Source organism: Lepus europaeus, chromosome 9 (genome assembly GCF_033115175.1).
Source record: "Lepus europaeus isolate LE1 chromosome 9, mLepTim1.pri, whole genome shotgun sequence".
NCBI lineage: Eukaryota > Metazoa > Chordata > Mammalia > Lagomorpha > Leporidae > Lepus > Lepus europaeus.
Genome location: NC_084835.1, coordinates 6,437,177 through 6,459,760, shown reverse-complemented (window position 1 = coordinate 6,459,760; position 22,584 = coordinate 6,437,177). Strand labels below are relative to the sequence as shown.

The 22,584-nt window shown below is 62.8% G+C and overlaps 1 protein-coding gene across 1 annotated transcript in view; it reads right to left on the bottom strand.

Annotated features, from left to right (window-relative positions):
- Nucleotides 1–808: 808 nt before the first annotated feature.
- The window catches only part of LMCD1 (LIM and cysteine rich domains 1), a 40,558-nt gene continuing 18,782 nt past the window's right edge, over nt 809–22,584 (bottom strand). Inside the window, exons 2-6 of the mRNA XM_062200358.1 lie at nt 19,601–19,689; nt 16,635–16,890; nt 12,349–12,684; nt 1,707–1,922; nt 809–1,301 (exon numbers count right to left, since the gene is read on the bottom strand). Coding sequence (XP_062056342.1) covers nt 1,143–1,301; nt 1,707–1,922; nt 12,349–12,684; nt 16,635–16,890; nt 19,601–19,689 — 1,056 coding nt within the window. The 3' untranslated portion in view covers nt 809–1,142. The remainder of the gene's footprint in view (nt 1,302–1,706; nt 1,923–12,348; nt 12,685–16,634; nt 16,891–19,600; nt 19,690–22,584) is intronic.

Here is a 22,584-nt window from a genome sequence, read left to right as displayed (position 1 = left end):
CTCACCCACCAGGCCCGGCTCCCAGGGTGTCCCAGGTGGGACCCTCCCCCACCAGGCCCGGCTCCCAGGGTGTCCCAGGTAGGACCTCTCCCCACCAAGCCCGGCTCCCAGGGTGTCCCAGCCACTCTGGCTGCACTGGTGAAGCCCAAGTTAGAGGTGGTGCAAGCAAAACCAGGCCGTGAGATGATGGAGACCTGGACCCAGGTGGGCAGCCTGAGCGAGACCAGTGTGACGAGCTGTGGGCGCCTGCCACCCGTGCACTTTGGTCCTCAAGCCCTGTAGCAAAAGACGGCTTGGTTTTCCTTTTTCTTAGAAACTGTGGGAAGAGAATAAAACTGAGGGCTGAGACTGCTCACAGAGACCACAGGACGGAGATGAAATCTCACCCAAGGTCTTTGCTCTGAGGCTCCTTCAGGGCCCCACTGGCGACCTCTACAGATGGACAGAAACCCCTGCACCGGTCAGCAAGGCCCCGTGGCGCTCAGCGGCTGCCGGCAGTGCCCGGTCTGGCTCCGCAGGCTGCTGATTTGGGGTCCCAGCTACAGACTAGCCGCCCCCAACCCCAGGAGGCCACAGGCTACAGTGCCACGAAACACAATGCGTGAGGGTGGCTAGCAGTGAGCTGAGAGTGGCCACACCCAGGGGTGGGCGGAGTTTGCACCCGAGAAGCTGTCCTCCCAGGGGCCCGGCCGAGGGGAGAGCAGCCTTCACCATGTCCTTGGGAGCCGCAGCCTGCAGGGTTCTGGGTCCCATGGCTGCGGCCAGATCACTCCTTGGCGCAGTAAAGAATCAGATAAGGGTGCAGGCGCATTCATAAAACTTTTATTGATATGCTTATCATGCCAAAAAAAAAATAAGAGCTGTTTATTTAAAATTCAGATTCTGCTTGGAAAAGAGGCAACAAGTGACAGAGCTGGGATCCCAGGCTGCTTGAAGCGTCACTGCTCTCCCCGACGGGGCGCCAGGGTCTTCCGCGGGTAGCAGCTGAGACGGGGACAGACAGGCGCAGCTGCCCCCTAAGCCTCCACGGGGCGCGTCTGGATTGGAAACCTCAGCCCGATCCGGGTGGACGCCGCCGGCCGCTGTGGCGCCTGGCTCTGGTTCTGGGGGTCCTGTGGCTTGCGGCTGTGTACGTGGGGGCTTCAGGAGCGCGTGGACTTGCTGCAGGTGGGGCACAGCAGCCGCCCCTTGGTGACGATGTAGGCCCGGCCACTCAGCGGCTGCTCGCAGCCCTCGCAGACAAAGTGCTTCCGGTGCCAGGCCAGGTCCTCCACGCGCTGGAAGTCCTCGGAGAAGATGATCTGGGAGGGGCGGGGACACGTGTGATGCCCACGTGTCACTCAACAGAGACAGCGGGCAGCCACGGCAACCGGGGCAGCTCCTCCCCCTCCCCCTTCCTGTTGTGAGCCCAAGATGCCTGGGACACAGCCCTGTGTAGGGACGAGGTTTAGCTTCTGAGAGGGACAGAAAAGGGTCAGAGCCCTGGTCCAGCTGGGTCACACGCCCCAGGGCTGATGAGCCTCCAGGGGCCGATCGGCAGGAGCGACTGGGACCCAGCGACCCTAGGAAGATGCGAGACACTTATCCTGTCTGAGGCGCCCACATCTGTGAAACGGGGACGGCCGCTCCCACAGGGTGTGATGGGAGCTCGGGATGGGGGGGTCCACGGAGCCGCACCCCCGCCGCGGGCCCCCTGGGTCTCTCACCTCGTCGCAGCCGGAGCAGCGGGGCCGCAGGCTCTGGCAGTAGTGGCGGCCGCACCAGGGCGCGCCGTCCTTCCAGAAGTAGATGAGGTCCACCAGCGGCTCCCGGCACTGGGCGCACACAAAGCAGGTGGGGTGCCACTGCTTGTCGTATCCCGCCCTGTCGCAGTAGACCACGGGGCTGTCGGCGGCCGCCACTCCCTTGCAGAGCTCGCAGACCTGGGGGGGATGGGAGGTCATCAGTGTGTGTGTGTGGGGCCGTGGGCTGGAGTCCCAGCGCCGCCTCCTGCTTGCTGTGTGACCCCAGGGCAGAGGACTGTGCCTCTGTGTTGCCTTCTGTAGACTGGGCTACTGTAGACCACCCCCCCCCACCCCCCCCCGGGAGCTGTTCACGAGGACAAAGACATTAAGTCCTGAGTTGATGCTCAGAAACATGACCCAGAGCCACATGGGGTTCTGTCCACGTGGTGACAGCTGCTGCCCTGGGTCCTGAGAGACATGGACCCTGGGCAGGGTTAGAAATACGCCATTCACTGGCCACACCAGTCACCTACGTGGACATCAGGAGTTCAATACCAGAAACGACCGTTCTTTCCCCAAACAGGAGAGCTGGTGAGAAGAAAGTGCTGACGCACCGTGGCCCGTGTCTGCAAATCTCTCCCGGGCCTGGGCGAGGGGCTGGGTCCTCCCAGCGGGCACTGGCCCCCGCTCTGGCCCTGCCTTGGTGTGGCTGGACTCCACCAGGGAAAGGCGCCTCACGCTGAGTGGCATTTTGCGAGCTTTCCCTGAGGCTGTGCAGGTGCCCGGTTCTGCAAGTGGCTGTGGCGAGGGTGGGGGGCTCGGCGTGGAACCCTCTGTCCTGAGTCACAGGAGCGTTGGCGGGGCACCTGGCACTCTGCATGGCTCTCTTAGCCCCACACTGCTGCTTTCCTGTAGGCTTGTCGGGTTTCAGTGGTTTTTCGTTTATGGGAAAGTGGCGAAATTTGCACAGAGAATTCCCATACTGCTCAGCACCCTCTGATCCTCACAGTTCACACAAGGTTAATTCACAAAATTGGTGGAAAAACAGGGTTAAAAGATAGCCTTTAGCAAAACGCTTGTTGAAATCCATGTATCCGAGGGGGCTTACAAGGGTTGGTGGGAAATGTGCATTTGGAAAAAAATACGCATAGATTTCAATTGTTTTGCACCTGAATTAACTTCTCTTTGATTTTCGTTCTTCCATGACCTCCCAAGGCTGCCTTGCAGGGCTGACCTGGTGTGGTGGCTGACCCGGGCTGACAGGTGACCGTGAACTCACGTCTGAGTGGACTGGGACATTCTGATTTTCTGCTAGCCTCGGCTCCCACCCAGGATGCCGTGTTGCACTGAGTGGCCTGTGTCCATAGGCTGCACTTGGCCATGGATGGCTTTCACCCCTGGGCAGGGTCTGGTCAGCCTTGCACGCCATGGCCCTCAGTGAGGACCGGCCTGGTGCCAGTGCCATGGCAGTGCTGGGAGGAAGACCCTGGAGGTGCACCTGCCACTTCCGATGGACCCAGACCTTCCCAACCCGGCTGAGGTGTGCCAGGTTCACCCACAGTTAATGTCCTGTGTGTCCCCTCCTTGCGGGCAGAGGATCTGCATGGATTACATGGAACCCAGGCTTGGCTCTCGCCCCGCACACCCCCTGCTAGGGCTTGTACAGCCCTCCTTAGACACTGGCCCCCACGGATGGCGGCCAGCCCAGCCGGCTGGCCCCTGCAGGTCATCATTGTCCCCTCCATGAGGTAAGCGTGGTCGGGCCCAGGGTCCTTGGCAGTGCCTGGCATGCCAGTCCCACAGCAGCTCCTCTGCACCTGCTCGCTAGGCTGCCTGGTGCACCTGTTCCCATCCCTGCTCGCCTTCGGGGCTCAGATTTCAGGATCTTTGCTTCCATAAGCCGTGGACTCGGAGCCCGGAGCCCCTGGAGTACTCAGGCGCCGTGAGCGCTCCTGCTTCCCACCGAGGGTGTGCTGGGCGAGTGTGGCACACACCGTGTGTGGCACGCCTGTCTCCCCTCACAGGCAGTGTAGACACGGCACAGCAGAGGGCTGGGTTTCAGAGCTGGCCGTGTGAACAGCTCCCCGCGGTCAGGGACTCTGGCCCTGCTGGCGTCACTCACACTGAGCGCCCACAGTGTGCCAGGCCCCGTGTGAGGTGCGGGCCAGGCCCTGACACCAGCAGTGTGGTGGCCTCAGGGTGCCATGGCCACGTGGGAGTGGGGGAGGCAGGAAGCGCACAAGCAAAGTGATGACATCATCACACAGCGTGGGAGCTCCATGAAGAGAGCAGGGAAGAGAACAGACGTGGGAGGCGACAGGCAGGGGCCGACTGGGCAGGGGAGGCCTCTGTGAAGGAGGAACATTGAACCAGTCATGCTCCTGTCTGTCACAGCCAGCCGGTGGGAAGGTGGGGCAGGGACAGAAGGAATGCACCCATTTTCCAGATGGGAAAAGTGAGGCTCAGCCGGCAGGAGATGGCTTGCCCAAGAGCACTGCCACGAAGCACAGGTAGAGATTGAGTCTCGGTCTGTGGCTCCGTGGCGCTCTATGGGTGCTGATTGGGGTGTAGTGGGGAGTGTGGCAGGGGCAGGGGGGCTCTATTCTGGTGTAGTGGGGAGTGTGGCAGGGGCAGGGGGCTGTATTCTGGCCTGACACAGGTCTGGTGAGTCCCATGGGGGACGGCAGGCGGCACGGGAGGCCCAGCCAGGTGGGACCCTTCCCCTGTTCCTCAGCTTCTGTTGTCCTGAGGGCTCCAGGGAGAGACAGGGACCAGGGCTAGGCTGGCCCAGCTGCTCGCTCCCTGCTTTGCTCTTGGCTGTGTGACCCTTCCCCGGACGGTGGGCTCCCTGCTGCCCTGATGCTTGGCGCTGCCCGGGGACTCTGCCCACGGGAGTGCTGGCACCAGAGGCCCCAGCAGTAGGGCCGCCGGATCCGACGCCGTGAGAAGCTTGTCTTAGGTCTGCGGCGACAGCAGGAGGTGGCTGGTGGGGGTGGGCGCCGGCCTTCGGCACGCATTGTCTGCCCTCTGCTCGGGGGTCCACTGTTGCTGTCCTCGAGACAGCAGAGCCGGCGTGGCTGTGTCGGGACCACGCAGCTGTGGGCGGCAGCGCCAGCCTTCGTCCTGCTGCCATGTGGGGCTGTCACAGCCGAGGGCCACCATCGCTGGCCCGGGGCCAGGCTGGCTGCCGTCACTTTGCATGTCCGTGAGCTGAGGGTGAGTTTCCCACTTGCAGTCCCGTGGAGCGAGATGCTTTCTCCCAAATGAAAATTCCATTTTCTCGTGAGCAGACTTCTAAAACCACACATCTCTGTTCAGTTCCCGTGCTTTGCATGTTCTCAACACAAACCTCGCGGGAACTTTTCTCAAAGAGTCTGTCCGTGGATTCTGTAGCCCCAGGCTCTCTCTGGGAAGCACGTGCCTGCCCTGACATTGAGAATTCTGGCTCTGTTCCCCTGTGTGCACACTTCCCACCTGCCGGCTCCTCCCCAGGTCTTCGCCAGGACCGGGAGGCAGAGCTGCGTCTGGTGGCTTTCACTGTCCTTTCAGCAAATCCGGGAGCTGGAAACTCCCCAGCACGGGCCATGAGGTTTCTGCGCGTCCCGGGCTCTCTTTTGCCAACTGAGATTTCCAGCCGCCTTCCTCCCGCTCTGAAGGGTCTTAGGGGGTTCCCCAAGCACACGAAGCCGGCTGCCACCATGTGCGCACGGAAGGAGGGAGAGGGAAGAGGGCGGGGACAGCTGTGCACCTGGTCTGTCTGGGGAGCGTCAGCAGGCACCTGGCCACACTGCAAAGGCAGTTTGTTCGGGGCGATTGTGGCTTTGAGCCTGGGGTGCTGGTGCGGACTTGACACGGAGGCCCCGAGTGGCCACTCGGGCTCCTGAGGTGGGGAGGTGGGGTTCTGATGGACTCTGGGGGGTGGGTGCGGGCCACAGCACAGAGAGGGGCAAGGACTCCTGCTCTCGGAGCTCATTCTGGATTCTCGTGTTCATGCGGAGTGATCCGTCCAGCCCTGTCTGGGAGCATCCTTCCCCTCCTGTTCACCAGAGAGTCCCGGCCCCTGGCCAGCCGCCACCATCATCAAACCGTGTGGCTGTCACTTCCTGTGCCCTGAGCCTCACCTCACAGGGCCCGATCCTCTCTCCTTGGCTCCCAGCTACTTCCTGGGCCTTTTCCCAGTCCTCTCCGAGATCTGAGGCTGTCCTGGGTGCGTCAGTTCTGCTGGGCCCCGAGTCATCCACCTCGCGAGCTTGGTCTTTCTCAGTGCACACTGAATTTCCCAACGCAGTCCAAGGTTGGTGACAAGTTCTGAATTCCAACACGTGGCCGAGGGGAGATCTCAGGCCGGGCTGCCTGGGTTCGTAGCTGGGTGACCTTGAGCAATTTACCTGCCCTCCTGCGCCTCCGTTTTTCTACCTGGCGAATGGGCAGAGGAACAGTGGCAACATAGCATGGCAGGGCTGCTGCGTGGACGACGGGAGCTAATGGGATTCCTGGGCTTCTTACAGGACCATCGCGATCAGCTAACGTCTCCTATTGCCCTTTTTCTCAGCCTGCTGTGTGGGCTGGGACCCGAAGGCTCTGGGGGCTGACCCACTTTCTCAAAGGCCGCTGAAGGCAGGGCTGGCAGCCTGGGCTTCCCTCCCTGAGGCCAGCAGGGCTCACTCCACCCACGGGCGAGCGCTGGGTCCTCCCGTGCCAGTTCTGCCCCCCTGTGCAAGGCCTGGGGGTGGGGCTGTGAGGCTGTTCACGGTCTGACGCTCCCCCCCCCAGCACAGAGACGCTGTCCCTCTCTGTTCCCACCCCCGATGGGACGGCGGCTCTCAGCCCTGAGCCTCAGCATCCCGGGGTGGCTGCCCCTGTCCCCGTGTCCGGCAGGCAAGCCTGGGGTGAGGCACAGGAATTCATCAGCCCCCGGCGAGCGGAGCGGTCGGGGCTGCAGTTTGAGAACCACGGTCAGACGGGGCCAGAACATGACACAAGCTCTGCACGGATGGCAGCACCACCAGATCCCTCACGGTGAGGACCGACGGGAATTCCCAGGCTGGTTGGAAGGGCGCTCGGTGTGGCCATCCTTGGGCCCCTTCTCCTCGTACATGCGTACTGCCACTGCCTCTCGGCCTGCTCCCCACTTTCTGCGAGGCCAGGGCCTGCCCATGTAACCTGGCCACAGTCTTCACCCCCAGACCCCTGGGGTAGGAGGACAGGTGTGCGACCCTCCCCTCCCCAGAGGGAGCTGGAGGTCCCTGTCCCCCTGTGCCTGTGACGCTGTCCCATCCCTGCTGCATGACAAGCGTCAACACGGAGGGTGCTGCCAACTCTGCCCTCCAGGGCCTTGCAGGTGTAGATGCCACCGTCCAAGCCGGCGGGAAGTGGGGTCCCCCGGGTGCGCGGAGCCTGAATCCTGGGGGCACGCTGGGGCCACTCTTCCTGCCAGGGTTAACTTCCTCTCCATGAACAGGACCCTGGCTTGCGGGGTCCATGCTGTGGACTGGGGCTGTGTCCTGGCACACCCACGGCCAGTGGGACATGTCCCACGACGTGCATCCGTGCTGTACCCCTCCCGGCTGCCACACACCCCGGCTCAGCGCGGGAGCGGCGGTGACAGACAGCTCTCTTCCCCGAGAGCTCAGGCTAACACACAGCTGTGGTTACAGCCGAGATGCAGCCGCCGGGAAGACCCCAGGCCTCACGCGTGTCCCCGAGACTCAGGGCGGCAGGGAGAACACAGGTCTGGCGTGGCTCGCTCAGGAGCTGTGTCTCGGGAGCGGCCGGAGCCGCCGGAGGTTCTTCCCCTGCTGTGCTGTTTGCTTTTCTCCTGGAGAGTTCTCATCCGCAGCCGGGCTGGTCTAAACCCAGAGCGCCCGTGGATGCCTCGCTGCGGCGGCGCGGTAAACATGAGCATGGCCCCGAGTGCAGGCGCTGGCTGCCGTCCAACCTGGCTTCTCCACAGCCTCCCTGGACGCCTCTTGTGGGGATGACTCCCCTCCCAGGCCCGGGACTGTGGCTGTCTCTTCTGTCTCTGGCCTCGTGTGCCTGCAGGCATCCTCAGCTGTCCTCCGTGCAGGCTGGCTTCCGGGGCTGGGGTCCTGGCTTTGGCTCTGTCCGGCCCGCCAACCTGTCGCCCACCTGTGAGAGCCTCGTCCGTGATGCCTGTCGGGCCCTGGCTCCTGCGGGGCCTCCACGGTGAAGCCCCCGGCTTTGTGCTCCCTGGGCAGGCTGTTAACTGAGGGCTGCTCTTCGAGGTGGAAGGGCAGGCGTCTCCGGCTGCGCCTCCCTCGCCGCGCCCACGGGGGTGGGGGCGGTCACATCACAGAGGGCTCTGTGCCTGCTCCTGCAAAGGCAGGATGCCTGGCCACGCCCGAGGGCGGAGTCTTAAGGTGCATCCCACTCCTGGGCAGGGGCCCGGTGATCCTCAGCAGGAAATACACTTTATATTCTTTTTTTTTTTTTTTTTTTTTTTTTTTTGACAGGCAGAGTGGATAGTGAGAGAGAGAGACAGAGAGAAAGGTCTTCCTTTTGCCGTTGGTTCACCCTCCAATGGCCGCCGCGGTAGCGCGCTGCGGCCGGCGCACCGCGCTGTTCCGATGGCAGGAGCCAGGTGCTTCTCCTGGTCTCCCATGGGGTGCAGGACCCAAGCACTTGGACCATCCTCCACTGCACTCCCTAGCCACAGCAGAGAGCTGGCCTGGAAGAGGGGCAACCGGGACAGGATCGGTGCCCTGACCGGGACTAGAACCCGGTGTGCCGGCGCCGCAAGGCGGAGGATTAGCCTAGTGAGCCGCGGCGCCGGCTTACACTTTATATTCTAATCCGATATACACCCGGCCCCCCTCCCCCGGGGAAACAGACACCCCCCCCCCCCAAAATATCTACCATATCTGAAATACATTTTCAATTAAAAATATAATTCCGGCTGTGACCACTACAAAGGTAGGTGGCAATACTGTTTCACTGGGGGGTGATATACTTGGGCTTACACGGCGTAACAGGCAGACTCTGGCAGGGCGCCTGGCCTGATCTCTCTCCTCATGACCACGTCACCTGCAGCCGCAAAGCAAAATGCGGCAGCAGTGCACTGGTGAATGCGAGGCCGAAACGACTGTTCACGGTTCTCTGGGTTCAAGGGTCAGCAAACAGCATCTGGCCGGGGGCTCCCTCCAGCCCCCGCCTGCTCCGGGGCAGCGGGTTCCATGGGAGCACAGTGCAGAGTGTGTGATGATCTCTCTGGCGGCTTTCCTGCTACGGCGGCTGCTCTGTGGAGCGGCCCAGACCCGGCCCACGGAGCCTTGCATGTTCATTGATCGCCCTGGACACAGAGCACCAGCCGGCTCCATGTTCGCCAGCCGGATATTAGGCGGTGCACTCCGGGGTTGGGGGGGAACCCTCGTGAGGGCCACGTGGCTGCACGGCAAAGTATTTATATCGTCCCAAGTGGGCTAGAGGGAATTTTCCTTGGAAAAAGGTCTCCTCCCAATACGTCTCCACCCTTAAGGCGGAAATTGGCGGATGCTGGGGAACCCGGGAGCCACAGTGACACGGGGGTAGAGAGCAGGGCTCTCACGCCCCACATTTGTCCCTGTGCCACCGGCTCCGCCCAGAAACAGCAGGCCCGGGAGGGCCAGGCAGGGGCTGCGGCTTTAGGTTCCCCAGTGGCGCTGGCAGGAAAGGGAGCCGGCCCAGCCCACAGCCAAACATCTGCTCGCACAGGGCCTTGGACGTCCCTTGCCCACAAGTATGTCCCTGTGTCGGCCCAGCCGCCAGCCGCCGGGAGTTTCCATGTGAGCCGCAGACCTGGGCTGGGAGGGTGGGGACCGGAGCCTCCCCGGCCCCTCTATCCCCCACCCCTGCGTTCTTGTAGGGAGTTGGTGCAGGAGCCAGACTGCTCCAGGCCTCCTGCTGTGGGATCTGCGGCCCAGAACACAGCTGCCCGCCTGCCTGCAAGGGGCACCCCCCTCCTCTCCAGGGCACTCCACAGCCACTCACGAGCCGAGAGGACCTAACTGCTGTGTCCTGGCTCTCTCCCCGCGTGGGGAAGGGCGGAAATTCCTGGGCAGAGGACTAGGCCTGGGGAAATCTCAATATTGAATTTCCGAGAAAATGTCCAGTAAGCGTCGTCTGCACACCGGGGGAGCGTGAGGACCACAGATGGCGCCCGGGAGGGAGGCGGGCAGTGGGGGCTTTGAACAGATGCTGGCGTGAAACTCAAGGCGCTGGGGGAGCTTCTGTGGGCAGAAGCGGCATGCGGCGGGGGTGTCCCCCCAGAGGGCTTGGTACACGCTTAGGAAGGCTCGATGGCTCCGTGCGGCGCCCCTCACCCCAGCAGACACGCGCACACACGCACTGGCAGGGTGGGGCGCTCGGCCTCGGCCTCGGGCCAGGCTCCAGGGAGCTGGGATTGGATCGGAGCCCCGCAGCTCAGCGGCCAGCTGGTCCCCCTGCCTGCAGCTCGGGTTCCTGCTCTGGGAAGCGGGCGGGACACCGCAGCCCTGCTCACGGCGGCTGCCACAGAGATGCAGGCGGACTGAGCCTGGGCCTGGACCAGCTGCGATTTCAGGAAGTTGCTCTGAGGCAGGCGGGGCAGCCACAACCCTCGGCCGGCCAGGGGTCACCAGGCCTGTCCGGCCTCTCTGAAGGCCTGGGGGCTGAGCTGGGCCATGTGTAGATTGGCTGTTCAGGTCCACTGCGCGGAACAGCCCCTGTGGCTCAGTGGAGGGGCTCTGGGGGCCTGTGAGGACCACCTGCTGGCCCTCTGCTGTCCAGCCGCCTGGGGGAACTTTGCAGGGGTGGCCGAGAGTGGACAAGCCTTTGAGACCCGCTGTGCGAGCCCAGTGATGTCTGACAAATTCTGCTCTAAAGAAAGTCACGCAGTTTCGCTCACACCAGTGTCGCTCACACCTTTCACACCTCGCCACCCATCCACCTGCTGGGGGTACCCGGGGCTGCAGCGAGTGTGGACACAGTGGCTGCAATCCCATTCCGAGCTCTGTGGCCCGCGGCGGCCCTGGCTGCTCACACCCCCGGATGGTGAGGACTGTCAGGCAGGTACCGAGGCGTCCAGGCCTGCCCAGAGCGATGCCCATGATCACACACACACACACACCCCGCGGTGACGATGGGGACTCAGGTCTCCCCAGGCTGCCCTCTCCTCCCTGCAGGTGTTGGGCTGAGTCTCTCTTTCCCGCACACCCCTGCATTCTCACACTGAACGCCCGAACGCCTCCTCGCGGGGTCCACTGCCCTGCGCCAGGCCAGTGGTCAGCCTTGCTGCCTGTCCCGTGGCTTTAACTGTTCCACGTGGCGCTTTTATGAGAAACAAGAGGAGCTCAAGTTCAAGGGGTGGCCAGCAGACGTCCACTGCCTGTGGCCCCCATGGGGACTGCAGGGCTGCAGGGGCACACACCCCACGGCTTGTTAGCCCATCTGGGAGCCTGGAGCACACGGCCCAGCAGTAGGCAAGGGCAGGGCTCTGTGGCTCAGCAGCTCACGGCAGGAGCGCCGGGTTCACCTCTGCCCCTGGAACTGAGGGGTCTTAGAAAAGGGACCCAGTCTCTCTGACTCCCAGATTCCTCGCCTACAGAATGGGTTTGCTGAAACCACGCAGAGCCTGGCAATGTGTCACATCCAGGGGGCCAGGGCAGGAGCTGAACAAACATGGAGCTGGACCCTGACCCCCTGCAGGCCACACGGAATCCAGCCTAGCACAGACACCCATTTGGGTACTGTTTGCGTGCGCATTTATTGAGCACTTACTGTGTGCATCCATGACACCTGCTGCACAGAGACATTTCCGTACCCTCGTGTCTGCACCAAGGGCAAGGTCAGCTCCTGCACTAGGAGTGAGGCCGGGCAGGGAGGAAGCCGGCTTCACACCAGGCTGCCTCCCTCAGAGCCTCTGCTGATTGCCCTGCTGGGGAGCATGCTGCGGGCTGCCTACCGTAGCCTTTTAGATGCTTCCCGGGTGTCGCACACATTTCCCAAAGCTCCCTGGAGGGCAGGCTCGCGGGCGGCCTTTGTCCCAGTTCCAGGCTCAAGGGTAAAACATGTTTCAGATCAGAACCTCCCTCGTGGGAATGGCAATTTGGCAAAGCCCCAATGACTTACAGAGTTCTTCCAGTTTGGAATTCTCCGGGATTTAAATAGCTGTCGCCCCTACGATAAAGTCCTCAGCCCAGGGCGTTCCCTGCCCTGGGGACAGCGCCCTCTGATGGCCTGGGGCTGGCGGATAATACTCCGCATGGGTACTTGACTGATGGTTGGTAGGGGTGGGGATGGCACAGCCGTCCAGGAGGCCTGCTCCTGTCTGTCCAGTTCACCAACCCCGATGGGTCACGCTGTCAGTGGGTCTCTGCACCGTGCCTACTCCTACCCAGAGTTCTTAGTGCACCTGCTCACGCCTCTATGGGGGTGGAGGTCCCATCTTTCCCTAAGGGAGGGGACCTCTTTCTCAGCCCCAGGAAGGGCGAGGCAGCCTCTCTCTAAGCTCTGATGGTGCACCCGGGCTCTGTGACCATGTCAGCTTGCCTGGGCCGGAGTGAACAGGCAGCCGATGCATGGGTGAACACAGTGCCCAGGCATCCCGCCCTGCAGCCCCCAGCCGACCCCAGGCGCAGGAGACACTCACGTATTCCACTTCCTTGCCCGGGTCACCCAGGCTGCCGTTGGCGGTGGGCGCGGCGGGCTCCGCCCCCTCGGGCTTCTCCTGCTGCTTGCCCTCTTCCTTGGGCAAGCCGCCCTGCCCGGGGAGGGCCACTTCGCCCACGCCCAGGGCGTCGCTCTTGTACTGCTTGACGAACTCCTCCATGAGGGGCAGCTCGCTCTCGGACAGTCCGCGGCAGCGGGAGGCGTCCTGGTCGTAGATGGGGAGCTGGTGCAGGAGCTGGCGCCGGCGGTAGTAGGCGCCCTCGGTGCCCGTCACGGGCTGCTTCTCCTTGGGGATGAGCTCCATGTACTGCATTCCCTGGGGAGGAGGCAGGAAGGGGATGCTGTCAGTGGACCAGGGATGACCACAGAGTCAGCCTGGAACCTAGGGTGTGACCCTGAACGGTTCTGACATGAGAGAGACCCCGCGTGTCTCTGCCACCGCGCCCTCCACCGGCCGGGCACAATCAGTGCTGTTTTATCACTTATTCTTAGTTCTGGGGGAGGGGGGAGACTGCCATAGCTGTTGCTTGGAGATAGCACTGGCAAGAGAAATCACCATGGGCATCAAGTATTTCCGCATTTAGCATTTTAAAAGCGTGCAAAAGAACCTTCTAGGAGTGGGATCGACAGGGTCTCAAGCCCATCGCGTTTCCACGTGGACGTGCCAGCCGAGTGTGAAGTCGGTTCCACATAACTGTCCTGGAAGCAGGCTTTCTTTGTCCCTTTATGGACCCCTAGGGACAGGAAGGAGCCGTGACAGGCAGACTGTCGCTCCTGCATGGTTGTGTTCCATTTCTGCGCCTGACCATGGCCGCTAGCCGGCCTGGTGCCCCTTGGCCCAGTGGCCTCTGCCACCCTGAAGTGCCGGGAACCCGCCTGCCCCGAATCTCCTGGGGTTGGACTTGTTCTGGAACTGTGAGAATCAACTTGAGACTCAAACTGATGGTGCTGAGCTCCCGTTGTCTGGTTTTGGGGAGCAGGGACGAGGACCCTTGGGGGTGGAGCAGGGTGTGGTCCGGAGCCGTGGACCTCCTGGGCCTTGTGCTCAATGACTTTTTGCTTCAGAGAAGGTAGAGGGGCAGGTGCCCCGGGTTCTGCAGAGCTCACGCTGAGGGTGGCTGTGCATGGCACAACACTGCAAGGAACCTCAGGCCTGGGGTTGCCCCCAGGGGAAACTGAGGCACAGAGCCGCTGTGACCTCAGCCGCAGGGGCAGTGAGCTCTTCCCTCTGCCCACAGGACACAGGTGGCGCTCAGAGAGGAAAAGTGTCCCCGGTCTCTGGGGCTTCTTTTCGTTGTCATTTCAGGCCGGGGCCCACGGAAGCAGCCTCCTGCTTCCCGCCATTTGTCTGGGCTGCACCTGTTCCTGCTCAGTACCACGCCTGGTGGGCAGGTTGGGAACCGGGAACAGGGGGCTTGACTGGCACCGGCTGACCCCGCGCAGCCTGCAGCTGTCCACGGCCCTGGGCTGGCTCTGGGTGTCTGTGGCTGCAGAGCTAACGGATTCCTGGTCACCGCTCTGGAGAAAGGTGTTTCCCTTCCTTGGGCCCTGTGTTCCTGGTGCAGCCGGCTGGGCGCCGGCTCTGTCTCGCCATGGTTGAGGCCGAGGCTTCAGGCAGCCACCGGTAGGTGTGTGCTTTGTGCTGCCTGGTCTTGCCTGGCTGGGCTTCTAGTCCCAGCCAGGACAGACATTGCTAAGCGAGCCTTGATGAGCTTCTCGGGATGCCCTCCAGGCCATCAGCATGGACAGCATGGCCTTGGGAGGGGGATGGCGGCAGAGAGGTGTGGGCGTGACTCAGCTGCCCGCCTCTGCTCTGGCTGTAACACCATCTCCCAGGTGTCGCCCCAGGAAGCTGAGCCCTGTTCCCCAAACTGAAGCAACAGACGTTTTCTCAGACCACGTGGGAAGGGGGGTGGCTTTGCTGCTTTCCCGGTGGGCCTTGCTGAGTTCTCTGGTGTTCTGCAGTCTGGCCAGGACGGCCCAGGTGGGCGGGTCCCAGGATCTGTGGCTCAGGAGAGCAGAAGTTGGGGGTAGGTGACTCTGCCCGGGCGGCAGCTGGGCACGCCAGGGCCCTGGGGCAGAGGGCCCAGGCCCGTGTCTTCTCTCCTCTAGCCACAGGCAGCACAGGGGCTCAGCGGCACAGATCAACCCCAGGAGGCAGTGGCTTCCTGGAGAGCTGTGTTGAGGCCAGAGGAGGGCGGAGCGTGGGCTCCCCACCAGCCTGGGCCCAGGGCCAGGACTCCCCCAGGCCCGGGGAGGGCCGGGGAAGGGAGATGCTCGGTGGGCGCTGGCTGCCCTCCCTCGTCTTCTCTCGCTCCCGCCTCCCCAATCCTGGCTAAGCCCCTCCCTGTGCTTGTAAGCCGTCCCCCCAAAGCCATTAACCCAGGGTACCTGCTCCTTCCTGTCTCCCTGACCCCCTTCAGGTTCTCCAGCCCAGCCTGGGGGGAAGGGCTCAGGCTTTGGAGACGCAGGGTCTGAGTTCGGGACCCGGCTGTGCTAGTTACGTGAGTGGATCATCTGTTCCAAACTCTATGAGCCTCAGTTTCCCCTCCTTCGACAGGCAGTGCCCTCCTAGGAGTGCTGGGCCCTCAGATGGGCCCGCAGGGAAAGCTGCTAGCATGCCCGGAGTGTGCCTAGTGCCCGTGACGGAGTGAGCAGCCGGCTGAGGGCTGCCAGCTTCCACCGAGAAGGAGTTTCCCAGCCCTCGGTCAGCTTGAGTGGGATGGCAGATGGTAGGTTCAGTGCCACTGCCCACACGGTCAGCCCTGGTCACAGCTGGGAAATTAGAGCAGGGGGTGGGCGGGCAGGGTGAGCCTCGGCAGTGCAGACCCCGGGCAGACGGGGCCCTTCACGGCTGGCGGGTTCACGAGCCAGCTTTCATCCTTGGCTGTCCATGGCTCCCCTCTGTTCCCTGGGGCCAGCCGGCTGCCGCCCGCCGCCCACAGCTGCCTGCTTTCTGAGCTGTTGGTCTGCTTCCCACCGACATCCCGCAGGCCGGGTCGCGGGACGGGCTCCCACGCCTGTCGGCTCCCGCCTGGCTGCACACGCTCCGGAGGGCGGTGGATCATTCCTTCTGGCTCCCTTATGAAACAGTCCCCGCCCCCCAACACACACAGAGGCCGAGCTCAGCAAAGCGTGGGGAAGTTTGCCAGTGCTTTCTGCTTCTCAGCGAGGACACACCCAGGAAACGGAATCCTGGCCTCTTCGCCGCCTCTGGATGGGTTTTCTCTGGGACACGCCCGCTTAGACCTGCGCTAGTCAAAGCTTCTAAAGAATCAGTGGGAAAATGTGGGGGGGTGTGCACAGCGGGCAACTGGGGAGAGCTTGCTGGGGACTGGAATGGCCAGGAAACAGCAGGGCGAGGACACTGCTGGCAGAAGCCATAGCACATGCAAAGGCCCTGGGGCCAGTGTTGGGGCATGAGGAAGGAGTGTGAGTGTGTCCTTCTGTGCTGGGCGAAGGAGACCCACAGGGATGGGAATACCCCATGCCCCCTGGACTGCCCTCCTCCTCTTCCAGAAATGACTCCCTGAGTCGCTGCCTGGAGTCGTAGGTCTTCCTAACCTCACGGGCTTGCAGGCGTCACCCAGGTCCTTGCCACTGCAGTGTGGCCCAGGCCACAGAGCCTCAGGTCATCCCTAAGCCTCCTGGCTGCACCGTGCAAGTTCCCCAGGTGGCGTCTGCGCAGAGTGGGGCTGGAGGAGCTCAGGGCCAGGGCACAGGCTGTGCACGGGGGCTGCAGGTGCAGTCCTCTGGGGGCGAGGCCTGGGCATGGAGACTTCCATGGCCCCAGGGTTTCCGGGGAGCAGCCATGGCGAGAGCCCATGTGAGTCATGTGCCTGCCCTAGGTCCATGCAGCGCCTCTCCAGCTCTTTGCCCGGCGCTGCTGGGAACCCCTCTCCAGGTGTCGGACGCCAGTTTCCTGTTCCCTTCTAAGAAAAGCAAGCAGCTTCAGGTTTTAGGGAGTGGAGGGCATGGCCACTATAGGCTGGCCGCGGCTCTTCCCAGCCACTGTGAGGAGACCCCAGCAGATGGAGACAAGTGCTCTGAGCACTTTGAGTGATCCACCAGCCTCTACTTGGAAGGGCAGGTGCGATGCCCCCAGGCTGGAGCTGGGAGGCGCTCAGCACTGCTAGGAACGCCTGAGCCCATTGCATGGATAAGGAAAACTGAGGCCCAGCCAGTCAGCACCTCATAGCCAAGTGCCGCCCTCCTGCCGCCTCGGCTCGGCTCACCTGTACCTGGGCAGGGAGGCGGCCGGCTTACCAGTTTCTGGGTGACCCCGGGGGGTGCCCACTCGTAGGTGATGGTGTCGAAGGTGGGGTCCTTGCCCGTGGCGATGGGGTTGGTCATGATCATGCGGTTCCTCTTGTAGATGCGGACGCCGTCGCCGCCCTTCACGCGGGCCGTGAGCGTGGAGTACTTGGAGTCCATGAGCAGGCGGCCGATCTTCCGGTCGTCCTCCAGGTCGGAGCTCAGGCAATGGTCCTCCTGGCTACACTTGCACGACTTGCAGATCTTCCTGGGGGCGGACACGGGGGGTCAGCGAGCGACAGGCAGAGGCTCCCCCCTGTTGTGACAGCAAGCTCCCAGACCCGCTTTCGTACCCCCGGCAAAGGATGAAAGGGCTTCGGGCCAGGAAACTGCCCGCCTTTGTGCCTGTGGAGTGTGGGGTGGCACTGTGGTTGGTAAAGGAGCGGCCGCACGGCCAGCGCCAGCTCACCAGCTTGGAGACGCCCTGCGGCTGCAGCCTGCACCCGGCCCTCGGTCTGCTCCCACCAAGTGCCGTCGGAACCCGGCCGTGGCCACCCGCTTCCGTCTTGTCTGTGGCTGCTCCGGGAGCCGGGTGCCGGAGCTGAGTGTGTTTACCAGAACCGTCTGCTCACCCCTGCTCTGGAGCAGGACTGGGATTTATCCCCCAAGATTTAGGGGCCTCGGAGTTCCAGCTGCTTTTAAGCACCCAAGTGTGAGTGCATTGGGGCCATTTCTTCCAGAGACTTGGGCTGGGGGAGGGAGCCCGCAGAGCAGACAGGGTCCCTGGAGGGCTTTGCTGGGGGCTGGGAGATGGACAGCTTCAGGCTCCCTAGAGAGCGAGTGCTTCTCTCTGACAGCCAGAAACCAAAGCACTGGGCGCCAGGCTGCTGAGGGTTAGGGTACGGGAGTTCCCTGTGCTGCGTCCCAGATGCCGCGCTGCGTGCAGTGTCAGCTGTTAAGGAAACGAGCGAGTCGGGAGCGACCGCCGGCTCGGGGGAGGCTCAGTGAGGGGAGCGATGGATCCCAGCCAGCAGCTCCTGCCCTCGTCCATGCCAGGAGCCTCGCACATGTGCGCAGATGATGCTGGGAACGGTTGCGGGGCACGCGTGTCGGTGCACATTGGGGGTTCTCCCCACGCCCCACACAGTCTGGAGAGATTTCTGATGGCGACAGAGAGGAAGCGATGCCCCTGCTGGCTCCCGGGTGGACTGAACAGCTTACGCCGCTTGGCCTGGCACTAGCAGATCCCCAGATCCCTGTGCTGAGGTTGGAAAGCCTCAGGCAGCAGGCAGAGACGGCCCTGGGGTGGGAGAGGGAGAGGGGACTAGAGCCTGACCAGGTGCCCACGGCCTTGGGGGTGGCACAGGGAGTGGCTCTCGGTCACACGTCTTTCTTGAGCACCCTGACAGGCAGCATGGCATTCGAGCATGCTGGCAGGCTCACGGCCAAGGCCACATTCGGTGGGCTTCAGGCTGAGAAACGAGACGCAGCCTCCCAAGGACCCGTGCCAGCCCACAGCTGAGAAGACGGCCATGCATCACTGCAGGGCCAACACGAGACACATTCCCTGTGCCTGGACCCAGGCACGTCACTGATGTCACTGACCCCCACGGGCCTGGCCCTTTTAGGAGCTGGGCGTGGGGAGACAGGTGGTGGCCAGCGCCTGTGTTTCCATGCGAGGACTGAGCGGCACAGCTGGGCCGGGAGAGGCAGGAAGCCCGAGGTTGGGGGAGGGACCCGGCGGAGCCCTGAGGCAGGTCTGACCTCCCACCAGCGCAGCTGGACGAGGAAGCAGCTCCTGGCCGTTTGAGGTCCTGCCCTGGGCTGATGAGCCGGGGGACTCCTGCTCAGCCAGGTTGGCTGGCACCCTGGGCGCCTAAATATCTCCCCGGCAGCCAAGGGCATGAAACCTGGAGGGCAGAAACAGCCTGACGGCTGGGCGTGTGCCCTAGTAGTTAAGATGCTGGCTGGGACACCCACATCCCAGGCTGCAGTGCCCGGGCTGGAGTCCCACCTCTGCTTCTGAGCCTGCTTCCTGCCGATGGGCACCCTGGGAGGCAGCGGGAGAAGGCTCCAGCACATGGGTCCCTGCCATGTACCCAGGAGGCTTGGATGGAGTTCCAGGCTCCTGGCTTTGACCTGGCCCAGCCCCAGCTGTTGTGGGCATTTGGGGAGTGAACGAATGTGCCGATCTGCTTCTGTCTCTCTAAGTCCCTCTGCCTTTCAAGCAAATCAAATAGAAACTTTGTTAAAAATAGTTCCTTTTGCAATTGCCATCTCACGGTGGAGGTCAGCAGCTCTGAGAAGACCCCTCCCAAATGTGCTGCCCCTCAGAGTGCCCAAATGACAGACACCGGGGCCCTGGGGGGTCAAGGCGCCTCCGCCCGGGGTGCAGGGGACAGTCACACAGGCTACCCCGCACAGTTCTGGGGGCGCCAGTCACACGGACGCTGGGGGCCTGAGCAGTGTGGCAGCCTCGTCCCGGCTGTGGATCCACGTGCTGTGGATCTCCCAGCCCCTCCTGCACACTCGGGGCTCCCAGCCCCAGCCGCAGACACCCTGCATGGACTGCCTTTTGCTTCTTGCACAGGGGCCACTCTCAGATCAAAACCCACCCAGAGGGATGGTGCCGCAAGAAGGGGCAGCCAGCCCTGTGCACCACAGACAGTGATGCTTGAACGTCCTGGGTTCAGCTCGGGCTTGCCCGCATCTCTCTCGAGCGGTCCCGGCTGGGCTGGGTTTGGTGGCCTCCACCCAGCGGCTGTCAATGACGTGAGACACGGTTCTGAACTCTGCTTCCCCCAGACTTTGTTCTTGTTTCTCAGCGCGGCCTGGCAGGAGGAGCACCTGTGCTATGCAGCCTCCCCCCACACCCCCAATGCCCTGCCGCTGCCCGCACACCCTCCATGGGCCCAGCTCAGAAGGACCAGGGTTCTGCAAAGAAACCGAGGCCGGCAGTGGCTGCCGGAGTCTCTTACCTCCACGAGTGGGGCTCGAAGCCGGAGCACGACCCCTTGCATCTCAGACAAGCCACGCCTCTCGCCGCCTGCTGCTGGCCCAGGGACATCTGGAGGGGGAGGCAGAGAAGAGGGTGTTTGTCTTCCCAATGTCTTCACAAGATGATCGGCCTCTGAAAGACCCGGCCTGCCAGCTCAGGACTGTGCGGGGCTCACAGGGCTAAGAGCCATCCGCGGCCACTGTGGACGGGGTAGAGAGAGGACCCCGGGAAGGCAGCCATGGGGCGGGCGGGCACTGTGGCCTCACCCTGCCCAGTAAAAATTCCGTGGTGGCCACGCCCAGCCTCCAGAGCTGTCACAAACACCACGGCTGGCTGCTCCGGTGGATCGGCTGCCGCTCCCCCATCTTAACCTGTCAGTACCATGGAAACTTCCAGCATTTTCTCTCCGGAATTCATTCCCGATTTGTTGATAACGTGTGATTAAACCAAAGCCACGGGCACAAATGTGCACGCCGCGCAGTGTCGCAGCCTGAAGAGCAGCTCACACAGGCGCGGCCCCGTGAGCACTTGAACTCTGCCTGGGAAGCAGCAGCCGCTGTAGTGGTCCTGCACCAGCCGAAGCCAAGAGCAGGGCCCTTGCCGGCGCTCTGTTCAAGCCCAGGAGGCTCTCAGAGGGGCTCTTGCTACAAGCGGCATCTCCCACGAGCTCACTGCAGGAAATGCCGGCCCGTGGGCCCCACTTCAGTCTTCCTGGTTCAGAACCTGCCCCAGGAACCTCACATTGTGTTAAAATGGGAGATGCAGTGGGGCAGCGCGTGCACCCGCTGGCCAGGGAACTCCCATGCACTAAATGTCCACTGTGGGTGGCGGTGGCGACGAGTTGGTCCAGGCACCGCGTGGCCCTGGTCCAGGCACACACACTGCTCCCAGTTTCATCAGAGGCAGGGCTCGATCCACCTGCAGGCGGGAGGAACAGGCGCCTCACAAGGCGTACACCAGGATGCATGTCCCTCTGTGAGCACCTACTGTGTCCCAGGCACAGGGAGGCAGCAGGAGACTCGGGTGTGCCCTAGTGGAGTCTGGGGGAGACGCAGAGCATCTTGTGCCCTTGGGGGTGCTTGGTGTGGAGCAAGAGAGGCTGCCTGTTGTGCAGTAAGAAAGCCATGGACTTTGGCATCTGAGAGGCCTGGATCCCAAATCCAGCTTTTCAACTCTCTGGCCTTGGGCCAACGGAGCCTCAGGTTCCGTATCTGCCAAATGGGTGCAGAGACCATAGCGTAAGTGGGCACCGTAAGTGGGCAGTGCTATTACCTGCACCCGGGTTGCAGAAGCACAGTGGAAGGTGTTTATGCTCACATGGGGAGCCCGGAGAGGCTGCCCTCAGAACATCAGGGGGCAACTTCCTTCACTCTCTGTCTACCTACCTGCCTACCTATCAGAGAGAGAGAGAGAGAGACAGGTCATCTGTTGGCTCCTTCCCCAAATGCCCACAGGGGCTGGAACCGGGCCATAGCAACGCTCAGCTGAGAATGCAAACCCAGTCTCTCTTGTGAGTGGCAGGGACCCAAGTGCTAGAGCCATCCGTACGTCTGCAGGGAGCTGGGGCCAGGGGCAGGAGCCCAGCATGACAGCCAGGCCCTCCGCAGCCTGGGGATGGGGATACTAGCACCTAACGCCTGCCCCTCTTCTCTCAGGAGAGAGGAGAAGGCAGGCGGTGACACTCAGGGGGCCGTCCTCGCTGTTGCCATCAGCATGCAAACCCAGGCCTGGAACACAAGCTCTCCTCATAACCCCCTCTCCTGCACCCTCCCTGCCGTGCCACTGTGTGGACGCACAGCTGCCGCTCGGGGGGTGAGAGCCGTGCTGCAGACACCCGGAGGGAGGCACATGTTACACTCATGTCTGTGCCCGGTCAGTGCTGGCGTTGTGTGCAGTCACCGTGAGGACCGGGCAGCACCACCTCACGGCCCCCCGCCGGCGGACTCGGCCCCCTGACCCGCCGACACCTTGAGCGCTGCGCTCTGCTCCCGTCTTACACGTGACTGACCCCCAGTGGACCGGGGGACAGGACCCGTTGTGGACCAGGCTCCGGTGTGGCCCACCTGCCAGCCCTCACGCCACCCCTCCCGGACTGCAAGTGGCCTGGGGTGTCTCTGTTCCCTCACCTGCGCCATGGGGACCAGCGGACTCTGCCCTGCCTTGCTGAGGTTCCACAGAGGTTCAGTGGGTGCTGTGTGCATATATTATGCACCATATGTTGTGGTCCTGCCTGTGAAAGGCAGTCTGTGAGACCCCGGACTGGTGGTTCTTAGGAAACATTCTCCGGGTTCAGAATTGCAGGGGGCGCCCCAGCATCTGTCTTCCCTGCTTTTTCAGTCTCTGCTTGGTCTCATGTAGGAGTGGGAGGGGGGGCTTCTGAAAGCTCGTGGAACATGGAATTGAGACGTGAAGTTTATTTTGTTGCAAAAAAAAAAAAAAAATTCCTGAAACCCACTCACGGCGTCTTTGTATCATGCATACTCTACGCCCTGTCTGAAGAGCGCTTGTACATAAACAGACGGATGAAGAGTGGAAAACAAGCCCAGGCAGACATGAGCTCTGGATTAGCTGAGGCACTTGCAAAGCCAGGCAGAGCCAAGCCGTCGGCCCTCGGAGCGGCCCCCATCAGCGGGGGACACGGATGCGAGCACCACGGGCGGTGCCCTGGCAGGGGAGGAGGCAGGGTTCGGCTTCCCAGGCCCGGGGTACTGCACTCTGCCTGGCACCAGCAGCCCCGCGGGGACCCCGGCTTCTCACCTGCTGGAGGGAGGAGAGGCAGCCGGGGGCCAGCAGGCTGGCTGTCGCACACAACGCACGGTCCCATTCCACGCTGGGCGCTTTGCTCGGCAGCCGGGCGGGCCCAGCCGGCCCTCACATGGAGAAAACAAGGAGGGGAAAACCTCAGCCGGAAACAGTGCCAAACGAGAGGCGCTGTTTATAAACAGTGGGTTCTGTCTGCGACAC